General features: G+C 38.7%; 1 protein-coding gene across 1 annotated transcript; it reads right to left on the reverse strand.

The window, feature by feature from the left end:
• Positions 1–2056: 2056 nt before the first annotated feature.
• On the reverse strand, positions 2057–9045 carry LOC139148361 (tubulin polymerization-promoting protein family member 2-like). The gene is made up of 4 exons (XM_070719768.1): positions 8854–9045; positions 5124–5314; positions 3792–3945; positions 2057–3060 (listed from the first exon to the last, which is right to left on the reverse strand). Exons 2-4 carry the CDS (start codon positions 5291–5293, stop codon positions 2857–2859), a joined length of 528 nt encoding a protein of 175 aa, XP_070575869.1. The 5' UTR covers positions 5294–5314; positions 8854–9045; the 3' UTR covers positions 2057–2856.
• Positions 9046–12419: the final 3374 nt, after the last annotated feature.

The raw sequence follows: 12419 nt of genomic DNA on the forward strand, positions 1-12419 counted from the left end.
GGTAGAAAATCCACAAAGGAAGAGCACAAATTTATTTTCCTTCTTACGAAAGGCAAACTGATCTGAAATAATGCAATAGCAATAGGGTTTTAAACGTCTACATCAGAGTTAGTTTCTGGAACTTTTCTGCTCACATGATCTAAAATATTATATACACACAAAAAATAATATGTACATATTATAGTATGTACATATTAGGCTTAAACACTGAAAATAGGATTGTAGGAAGGTTTAATGATGTCCTGTTTTACAGTTTTAACTCGCGTTATCTATAAAGAAAGTCGGGCACTGGCTATTCATGGTTAGCAAATATGTTTGGATTGCACTTCTGTCAATATCAGTATTATTTTAAACTGCTTTGCATATGTTATTTGTGTAGACAAATGTAGTCCGAAGTAACCAGTAAGAATATTTTTATTTTTCCAACTGTACAAAAGTTGGATCAATTCGATTTTTTGACGAAAAAGTAAAAATGAAATTAGACGAAAAGATGGCAACATCCGATGATCAATCACTGGAGAATTGGAACAAAACTGGAAATGTTAGAAAATAAAGGACAATAACTGAAAATTCTAATGTTTGCAATGACACTGACGCAGTTATGAGACAATTGGGGGGGGAAGAGGGGGGGGGGGGGGGGGGGGGGGGGGCAACAACTGATGAATTAAACAGACAGCTAGATGGTTATACCACAGTAAAATGAGGATAAATACCGGCGATATCTAAAAATCAAAAGGTTTGTCGATAACATAAGGAAAGAAGCGAGGTAAGGCAGACGAAGAATATCTAAAATAATTTGAAATTATAATATAAACATATAAATGCCTATCACGTAGCATATTATTTTCCATGCATTAACACGGACTACTGTCAACATTTCCGTCATAAAATTATCTCTCCAGATGAAAATGAGTGAACTGGTGTGTACATGAATTGAGTTTTGCCAGACTTGGTGAACGATTTACCAAAGCGAAAGCAATGGCTTATTAATTGATCGATGTTGAACGTTAAATCTCCATTCCACGTTTTACCCTTTGAGCGCTGTAATTTTCTCCCACCAAAATTTTAGTGCAAAACTTTACCAAGAATTTTCTGTAATTTTTTGATAATTTTGGACCAAATCGACATCACATTTCATTGGCTACAGGTCTTTCCCAAAATTTTTGCAAAAATTGGAGAAAATTGACAGGGGTTTATTATATAAAGGGGACAAAAATAAACTTTGGCGCTCAAAGGATTAAAGTTCACGCAAGACGCCTCAAATCTAATACTGAGGAAAACACCATGAAACGTTACGTGTTGTTGTCGCATGTCGCAGTTGTGAAGTCGCAGGTCGCAGTTTGACAAACACGCAGGACGCAGGTCGCTGTTGTGAAGTCGCAGGTTACACCTTGGTCTAAATGCCGAAGTCGCAGGTCGAAACTCGCAGGACGCAGGTCGCAGTTTTGAAGTCGCATGTCGCATGTCGTGACCGGATTTCCATAGAGAAAACAGTCGCGCATATGAACGGTGGCATACGCAAAGAATGCTGGGATTGAAGTTTAGAAAAGCGCCCCCAGTGTCAATAATTAATAAAAATTGCCAGTTTTTAGACGGAACGCCGGGGTTTTCAGCTTGCAAGTGGAAGTTGGGCAGTGCGGTTACCATTGCCAATGATAATGATTGCATGATACGTCCCTTGTTTAACGCAATAGGCTGTTATCAATGTAAAACTTGCCAATTTTTGTCCAAAATTTTTACACGTTACAGAAATCTATAGGCCTACCTGCACTGCTGCAGGGTTTGACGTCCGCGCGTGTACGTACGTGAACTGCTTTCATCAGAGGGAAACTGGGCATAGTTGTCATATATACGTTATGAAGTAACAATTAATTACATTTTATCATGAATCAATACAAATAACATTGCCAATCTTAACCCCTGGCGCGACACCAAGGGCTGAGCCCTATATAATATTATGAAGGTTCACATACTTCACTTATCTTACCTAAAATATCTAGATAAATTTTTTACAGTCAAGCATAATTTTAAGTACAGAAAAAGATTAATATACACGTAGATTTGTGGTGAAAATTTATTTGCAATACCAGAAGAAAGAACAGCAGCAACATTGAAGCACATTCACTGATGTAGCATAGCAGTACTTAAAACATTGTAATGTCAAACGCGAGTTTGAAATCAAGCAATTGCATACCATCTAATCAACAATTGTTTTCACATTATGTGTCAGATAACTGGCAATTGTTAAATGAAGATGAATGTTTGACTTGTGTTTCAATTATTTTCACAGACAATGCTATAGAAAATTACTCATCGGTCTAAAATTGCCCTCATTTGATAATTGTAGCTAACCCTTTAAGTACCTTGAATGGCAGAAATTTCCGTGTCATTCTACCAACCCAACATTTATGGATAAGCTTATTCAAAATGGGCGTCATTCCTTTGGTAACTCCCTGAGGAAAATTTAATTTTCCTCTTTTGTTCTCATCCACATCTCTGTGCAGTGATATAAAATAAGGAAGGAAAGCAAATCTAGACATAATAACAAAACTCAAATACAAACACTACTATGCACATAAATGTAACATAGATCTGGATGGTTCTCAAGTTTTAAAGTACTAAAATTATTTATATACATGACAAATCTATATTAAATGCAGGGAAAACTCCTTGCATTTCGAAATAATCAGCATACCACACTGGAAAGAAGAAAATCTGCGTTCATTAAGAAATCAGAATATATGAAGTCTCATTTTAAGCCTATCATCACTTTCGGTGCCTTTTGCCTTACCATCTCGACAAAAAAGTTACATTAAACAGATATTTTCGATGAAAACTATTCCCAGGATAGATCGATTATGTCTTATCTCCAGCTCTATTCATTTTTTTGTCATATGTTCCTTCACCCTTATAAGCGCCCACATAACCAGAAGTGTCAGCTTTGTCGACACGCCCCTCCATGCCTTTGCCTTTACCAGATTCATCAAACCTCTCCTTATGAGAGCCGGTGTATTTGCTGGTGTCGGTTAGCCTGTCTACACCTCCAGCCTTCATTGCTTTCTGTAAAGTGAAATCATACCAATTGTAGATTTCAGTGTGAAATGTGTCTTTTGTCATTGGCAATAAAAGTGTCCAATGTATTGGTAAAGCATGACTATGTACAAACTGAGCTCACTTTTATGTCATGCATCACACCATAAAATCCTCTACTATATTTGATCTCAATTAATTTGGGTTGAATTCATTTCATATTCAAAACAGGTCTTTGTATCTGCTTTTTAAATCTAGTACGAATGAATTGGAAGTTCATCAAGGCTGATTTGTACATATGTGCTAGCTTTGTGTCCACCTATAAACTGCCACAATTTGCTTTGTGAACTTTTGAACTTTCATATTTGATTCATGTTTGTTTTTTCATGGCTCTGTAATCATGACTGGTTTTCTTTTTTAAATACAAACACAATACAGATACAAACACATGAGGCATTGGATGTTAGGTGTTTTGGGTGGCCTGTACACGCATGACATCTTATGGCATGGTCAGATGAAATCCCTGCAATGTCAAAATCTGTCTTCATCCAAACACTGCAGCACACCCACATGCACACTAAACTATGCAATTGAATCACCTGTTCACATCAGATCACGTCACAAAACACACTGCATGTAATATCAGAAGCATCACATCTTCACACCACATCTTGTCCATCAATGCATTACATAAATGGATACCACGCTACCGTCACACACACTACACATTTTTCATAAGCTGTATCTCCTGAGTTACTTACCGTTGCTCCGACAGTTGCTGGTCCACCACCACTACACACTTTATCCTTGACCTTCTGTACGTTTTCATCACTGTCACTGCCATACTTTGCCTTTGCAGCCTGTTTGATTGCCATTTCAAACTGAGCAAAGGTGAGTGTTCGGCCACCCTTTGCCCTGTTAGTAAGGAAAGACCATTAGTAAAATACAGAATTAACATTTTTGCCAGTGACTGACTCAAGGGAAACAGTATCGGAGTGTGTAACTCTAAAAAGACTTCAGTTTCGGTACGATTTCGTAATACCGTGAAAACTGAAATTTGTTGTGCATTACAATTCAATTAAAGTTTCTTTTCTAATTGAATGATTGTGCAATTACTTTCAAAGCCCCTCAAAACTGATCAATCCACTGGGAATGATAATCCCACAACGGATGCAGTTCACGAAAGAGGGCGCATTTTACTACTGACATAGTGCGCAGTCCGTCATGTCCCAAGCGAGCAGAGCATATAGGTAAGAAAAAGGCAGACAGAAAAAAAAAACCTGTAGACAACGAAACTTACTTGGTTTTTATCATATTAGTATTTATTGTCCCTGAATAAATCCCTGTGATCGATCCATACATGTCACTTTTTCAATTATTTAAGAAATTTAAGTTATCTGGAAACAGGAAATAGTATGGCGTTGAATGTCTGCCAAAATTAAGCTATGTCATTTGTAATTACGACATGACATGATGAAGTGCAAAATGCTCTCATTTGGACACACAGGCGCTCCTTAGTTGGGTAGTCTGCTATTATAAAAGTAGATCGATTTTCGGATCGATCTATTGATCCCGTAGTCGATATGCCCGCCACAACCTAATGAGTATTTAGGTTGCAGTGGCGGGCATATCGACTACGGGATCAATAGATCGATCCGAAAATCGATCCACTTAGCAGACTACCCAACTAAGGAGCGCCTGTGTTTGGACATGAAGACTTGACATTCGTAATTACGACATAACATGATGACATGCAAAATGCGATCCTTTGGTTGCACCGTTTGATCATCTCAAAGAAAATTCAATTTTTTGACCGATGAGGGGCTCTGATTTTACTTTGCCCTGTCAATAATTTCGGACATCACTTACTAGACTTAGAGATCCGTCGCTCGACGGAGCGTAGACAGCGCCCTCGAGCGACGGATCTTTCAGTCTATCACTTTACCCTGTTCCACCTCAATTCCCTTACACTTGTTAGCACTCACTACGGATAATACAAGCTTTGGATAAAAACTTGATGGTGAAATGGTTTAATATGTGTATTTATATCTTTGATTCACATTTTCTTATAATTATTCAGTGGACTAGCTTACTTGCATCTGGTGAAGATCATATCCACTTCTGTTGTGTTGAGTTTCTTGTCAATCAGACCTTTGTCTTTGACCAGTTTTGACCAATTCTTGTTGTCTAACTCACTAGCTCCTTTGGCTCCCTTGCCAAAGCTGCAATACTCCTTGAACACGTCTTGTAAGCTTTTACTCATGATGATGTCTTGATAACAAACCTGTTTGTGTCGGTTTCAACATGAAAATATCTCACTACTCTCAACGAAATGTGTATTTCCACACAATAACTATAAAACAGACACCGAATGAGAAACTTTAGAACAAAAGTGAAGTGTCGTACTAGTTCAGTTGTTTTGGATTGTAAAATGCATATTTACAGGTCCGACTGAACATTCTCCAATGCGTGGGCTGAGGGGAGTAATGGTTAAAGGGAGGGGGTCGTCGGAATGCGCCTGCGTGACTTTATCGTTTACGAACAATGCATATCATGTACGATAAGTAGCTGCACCATGGCAGCATAGCTGCAACATTTAAATTTTTCGATTTATGATTTATGACAAACATGCTTTAACTTTCATCATTCGGTAACGCACAATGGATATACAGTATTCACATCGTTCACATGGCTGGTATGGGTCCCATGGGACCTTGAAGCGCCGTTCCGACAACCCTCACCTTTTTAGTTCAAGTGTACAAGTATAGCCATCATTAGCCATCACTATCATTTTATGAGGAATAACATGTAATACTTATCTTCCATGTAAATTAAAACACATTTCTGTTCACACAAGAGAACATACAAATAATTTAGCTTGCTGAGTGCCTTGTAATGCACATAAGCCAAATTACTTTAAATGTTTATGAGCTTTTTCCTCCTGGATATTCTCAGGGGCTTAGGAGGAAGTACTGAATTTTATAAACACCAGTATTCAAATAACGCCCTAGTGATCCTCGCGTATGTTTACAATGTCAAGTCTGTGGATTGGTTTTAGATTTGACCTCAACAATTGGATTGTATCTGTATTGTACAATGAGGCCGGGAAAAGCAATAACAATTATTCTCTTTACTTTTTCTACACATTTTGGACCATGATAGACACTTCCAATAAATGTTAAGTGCCAAAATACATTGTGTATTTCTGTTTCCTAAGCGATGAACAGCCTCTCGAAATAAAGTGACCTCAAATGAACCCGAATAAACATTCGATGTAAGCCGATAGGGGCGCGGTCTGGACGCCGAGGCACCAATATCCTCTTTAAGTGATAGCTGCCTTTGCCAAGGGTTTGCAAAAATATAATTGATTAGTTGGTTGGTTGTCGTTCAATGTGAAAACAAAACCTTCCTTACAAGGCCCCAGAGGCTCGGTCAGGGCCTGGACAGAATTAACGGGGGGGGGGACTGGTGCACTTTGTGGCAGGGTCTCTATTTTTCATGCGGGGAGGGTTTTAACAATTTATACGAGCATTTTGGAGGGCCACTTCTTTCCATGCCAAGATTATGGGCCACTTCTTTACATGCAAAGATTATGGGATGAAATATGACCGAAAAGTCCAAAAAATGTCTATAACCAGTAAAAATAAAACTTTTCTCTGTGTTGACAAGGTATCATCGACAAGGTATCATCAAGATCGTCAAAGTTCTTAATGTCTGTCGGTCACCATAACTATCGAAATCAATTGTGTTTGGGCATAATCTCACAGTCGAACCGTTCAATTTCATATTCTCATGCCTGTACTAATGTTCTCAGGATGCCATTGTTCAAGGTATACGTACAGTCACCTGTAATCTAAATATGCCCATGTATGGTCAAAGGGGCGTTCCACGGTATTCAAAATGCCCATGTGCGGGTGCTGTTTTTAAAAAGCGGCCACCCGCTTAAAATCTGCGATTGGTCTGATTTTCTCTTTCCATGGTAACTTTGGCAAAATCGGAACAGGTCACACAGTATACCTTTAACATTGTTTCCTCGTTTATAACACCAATCAAAACAAAGACTATGTTGACAAGTAGACTTGACATCTTCTACTCCTATCAAAGAACACTAAATCTGTAGCTTCCACAAACATTTTACTCTTCTACAACAGAATAAGCGATTTTGCCTGTATTTATGGGCAAAGTGTAACATTACATGTACTACCTGCTATAAGGCTAATCGTTTTGTCACAATTGTTGGACCAAATTGTTCACCCAAGTCATTTGAATAGCTAAATATTCAAAAGTTTCTTCAACAGGAGGGGACATCCCCTTTTAATCCCCAAATGGCAACTTTACCGTTGCATTGCACCTTTTTTTGTCACAAGATATCCCTCTTTTTCTGAATTGAAGAAATACTAATGTTCTTGGCCAGCACGTCTCAAAATTCACCCGAAACGACACCAAATGACGTAATTTCAATAGCTATATTTTTCAGTGTCTACAACAAGAAGGGGCACCCCCTCCTGATTCACTCCTCATGACCACTGCATGGTTGCATCGCACCACTTCGTGTCACGAGCTATCATTTTTTCTGATTTCATATTGGACTTATTGCTGTTTCACAGTACCATACATTTTTTAAATATAACAATTGTCAGAATAAGATAATTATCACTTTTATATATGTACTGGCATGAAAATGGGCACGGGGGAGGGTATGGTTTTTCTTGCATGACTTTTTGGGCAGGTCACTGTTTCTTATGTAAAAGGTTGAGGAGGGTCACCATTGTCCGTGCACCCAGTTTTTTGAATCGCTCAAGCCTCCCCCTTTAATGCTGTCCAGGCCCTTAAGAAAAATGATACGCCCCTATCATTAGATGTACACATGTACGTAAACCGGCGGAATGTCATCAATTTTCTGAAAGAGATATGAGTGGGGAAAACATCTCGGACACATTTTACGGTTCACAACTGCTGCATCTGTCGTTTCATCTTGCAGTATGTTTTTGAAGAATGGCCAGTCAAACGTCACTAGTTAAAGCCCACCCAATACTGAGCATTTTATGGCTGTCTCCGCTTTCCATACAATGGATTGTGTTTTACATCCTGAAGTGAAATTCATTTCCACTGTAAATCTCGATATTCATATTTCGATAACCTTTTTTATAAACATTGAATTACCTACACCTCTGGGCACGTTCTGAATGAAATAATTGTAACTTTGAGGGGGAATCCCTCTAAATAATTTAAAGTAGAGTGTATACCCACACACATAGAGCACCGTTTGAACTATCTCACAGCTCAGCTCGACAGTGGAATCAGGGTAAGCTTAACAAGTATATGAAGTATGAAAGGGTTGCAATGATATATGCGAATAACATATTTGCCGCCCATATACGGGCGAAAAGATATATCTAGGCTAATCTTAGAAACAGTGACGGAAATAAACGCAGCCATAATTATATGTCAAACTTCCTGGTGAAACTCAGGGAATCGGGTGATTTTTCCATCCGCCCTGAGCGTGTTTCCTGTGTGTATGGGGTATTGCAAATGTGAAGTCTGATTGAAAATGGATGTCTTGTTCTTTCACTGCGTTCAGTGTACAATATAGCTGATTTTGAAGGTATTTAAAATGTTGGCGGTCATCTTGAATCGGGATCTTTCTCTAGTTCAATAAGAAGAAGTTATTTGATGTTTGTGATGCCTAAGACCGAATTTCGACTCGAATTTAATTTCTCCCTTGACTCTACACATGTTTGGTAACAAGTTTACTCCTTTGTCACTGTGCTATGAACATGAAGAATATCAACATACACCGAGATACAATAAGTAGTTACCTACCCCGTACTATCCAGCAGCAAGCGATCACAACGATGCCAGCTAGATGACTCTGAAATGCCCAGGTCACTGTTCCAACGACCTTGCATACATCAGCACAGAAGTGAAACAGTCACAGCACTCGATTCAGATAGTGGTGGATATACAGTGAGAGCTTCGACCGATAGTGTGACGTAAAATACGTATTCGGTATTTCCTGCAGTACAAGGCTCTCCAAAATAGCTTGCACTTTGTTAAAAAATCGACGGGGCAGATTTCGATTTGTCAGGAACGGCATGACTAAAATGAGTTTATCTACTATTAATTCAATCTTGCAGTTTTTTAAGTCGATCATAGATTGCTCTGGATATAATGGTTTGTATCGCGAATCATGCCAAATTAGTCTATATTGTTTACAACTGTCTTATGTTTATCCATGATAGTAATAGTTGCTTCAAAGGTCATAAAGGTCACAAATAGCAAGGTCGAAAACTTTTCATCTTAATCACCCTTGAAAAGCCTCGCTTCAACGCGTTGCAGCTTAAAAAGCCAGTAGTGTTAACCTTTGATGAGTTTCACTATTTTTTTTTCTTTAATGTCAACCATAATTTCTTGTTCAACTCTCCCAAAGCATATTGATATACACAGTATTCAGCTTGCCAACTCAGTCCGTAGATGTTTAGACTGCGCTGTTATTGTTGACAAGTGAACTCTGGTCTAGCTAAAATTAAAATTTAAACAATAACATTGCATTTTACATATATAGATGTGAACGCTATGTTTACAAGCTAAATAGTAGGTGTTTCAACATTCTGTTTGGAGTAGAATAAGAACTTCCAATTGACATACGAAATAAACATGAAAAAATCATCAAACGTAATGTACAGACTTATGTACCGTTCAGTTTTTACGGCCGGGGGGGGCCGGCAAAATCAGGGGGGGGGTCATCAAAATTTTGGAATCCGCAAAGGGGGGTCATCGCTTTTTCACTGGTAAGAAAGGGGGGGTCACCACATTTTCAAAAACATAATACCAACAATAAAGTTCACTTTATGCCATTGCCATGATCGACCCTCTTTACCGGCGGGCCGCCTTCGGCGGCCCACTACAATAAATATACATTATGTATTACCCATGACCCTCTCAACAGGCAGACGCCTTTGGCGGCCCACTCCAATTAGGTTTACTTCATGCAATGGCCATGATCGACCCTCTTTACAGGCGGGCCGCCTGCGGCGGCCCACTCCAATAAATTGACTTTATGTAATACCCCACGGCAATCTTAATGGCCGTGCGCCTTTAGCAGCCCTGTCCAGTAAAGTCTACTTTATGCAATAGCCATGATCGACCCTCTTTACCGTGGTACCGGTGGCCCACTAGAATAAAGTTGACTTTATGTAATGGCCCATGACCCTCTTAACCGGAGGGCTGCCTTTGGCGAACCACTCCAATAAAGTTCACTTTATACAATGTCCATGGACATGAGTTGTCTATTGAAATGAAGTTAAAAATTGCCTTACAGTCGTCCTAATTAACAGACGTTTCAATGGATGTGGCTGAGAAGTTTGTGCACTGGCATCTCTGCTACACGAATAAAGTGCGCGGCGTACCGGAGTTCAAATCCAAACCATGCGGGTAAATTTGACGTATGGGTTTTAGTTATTTTTAAGCGGGGGGGGGGGGGTCATCAATTTTTTTCATCTGAAAAAGGGGGGGTCATCTTTTTTCACGAAAAATGCAGGGGGGTCTATATTTTTTTGACACCGGCGACAAGATTTTGCCAGCCCCCCCCCAGCCGTAAAAACTGAACGCTCCCTTATGTTAGAATGGTCGCAGCAGGATTATTTATTCAGAGATCTCCGTCACATTACAGTGGGTCAACATATGTTAGAAATATACTGGGATAAGTGCGTTCCAGGAATACCGAAACGTATCGTAAACTATGTATTGTACTTGCAATACATAACAAGACTGCCTTATGAGTCGAAATCAGAGATGGTCAGATTGTATGACAATAACTATTATTTGTCATACTTTCCCTGGCGCATTGACGGTATAAACCTGGTAAAACTAACTGATACAGTGGAAGCCACGAATTGTTGCAAAAGTAAAATAGAAAAACTTTAAAGAAACTTGTAAGTGCCCCATAAAAACTCTTCTTCTAGGAAGTTCAAGCTTCTCTTTTCTAAGTACAATGATCGCATATGACGAAAGTTTTTCAAAGCTGTCCTCTAGGGCACCACTAAATCTCTATATTTTGGCGTATATCCATCCATATGGATCAAACCATGAATTTTTATTTAAAAAGTTTGTCCGTCTATGGATTAATGTCTGCTTAAGGTGCTTCCAATTGTTGGATACCTGAATCTTCAAATGAAATTTTTTGTAGAAGTTTTTAACGTTTTGAAACAGTTTTACCTCGTACAAAACAAAAACCAGTATACACATTAGTAGCATGGTAATATTAGTATTGGCAGTCTTAATCTTCATCATTAATATCATAGTAACGTGATAGCATATCATGGTGACGTAATAGCATATCATAGTGACGTAATAGCATATCATATGACGTAATAGCATATCGACCATTTTCCAATTTCCATCCGGCTTCATCTTTGTACAAATACACATCTATTTATACCGTAATATTTTCAAAACAGGTTTCTAAAATGATTGATTGATTGATTGATTGATTGATTGATTGAATGAATGATTGCCGCACACCGGCGAGAGAAACTTTGAGGCTGTTTGCTCTGCCATTTTACTTTCGTGTGCGGTCGATTTTTCGTGGGTTTATTTTAATTTTGTCCCCTTGAGACGGCAGGCAAGACAGAATGGCCAATCTTTCTAATGCGTATGGCGGCCTTCACCGTGTATCAAACCACAAGCGTCTGTGTTTTTAATGCTATGGGAGGTCATTTTCTGTGGTCACGTGATTTCCACGCGCGCGCTTTAGTAAACATGACGTGAGGGAAATGACTTTCTCCTTCGCACACGTTGAGGAACTATCTTCACAAGGCAAAAATGTCAACTATGTTGAACACGATTGGAACTAATTTGGGATAATTGGATTTCATATTTTTCAAATTTCTCAAACGTGTTAGGTCATTTGTAGCTGAATGTTTCAATATTATAAATTTACTCATAAAAAAAGTGTGTATCTGAAAAAGAAAAGTAGATGAGGTTACATTTGCACATTAAATCGACATTACTTCACCATCCAATTATACAAAATTAGTTCCAGTCGTGTTGTTGAATATTTTGCTCAACGGCTCGAGAGGGAAAAACTCTGAAAAATCGCCCGCACTCGAGTAAAATGGCTGATTAAACAGCCTCGAATTGAATTTTGCTAAACTAATTTCCCTCATGTGCTGGAGGCTTAAATTGTACAACCGTCATCATTGTTACCCTAATCATCATTATCATCATCATCATGATCATCATCATGAAAACCACAATTACGTCCCTACCGTCAATCCGCGTTTCCCCTCAACGTGTAAGGACACTGGGAGGGTTAGTTAAATTATTACAATAAAAATCTAATGAAAGAGAAGAAACAAAAACTTCGTTTCTTTTGTTTCCTTGATTCG

The sequence above is a fragment of the Ptychodera flava genome, chromosome 13 (assembly GCF_041260155.1).
Source record: "Ptychodera flava strain L36383 chromosome 13, AS_Pfla_20210202, whole genome shotgun sequence".
Taxonomy (NCBI): domain Eukaryota; kingdom Metazoa; phylum Hemichordata; class Enteropneusta; family Ptychoderidae; genus Ptychodera; species Ptychodera flava.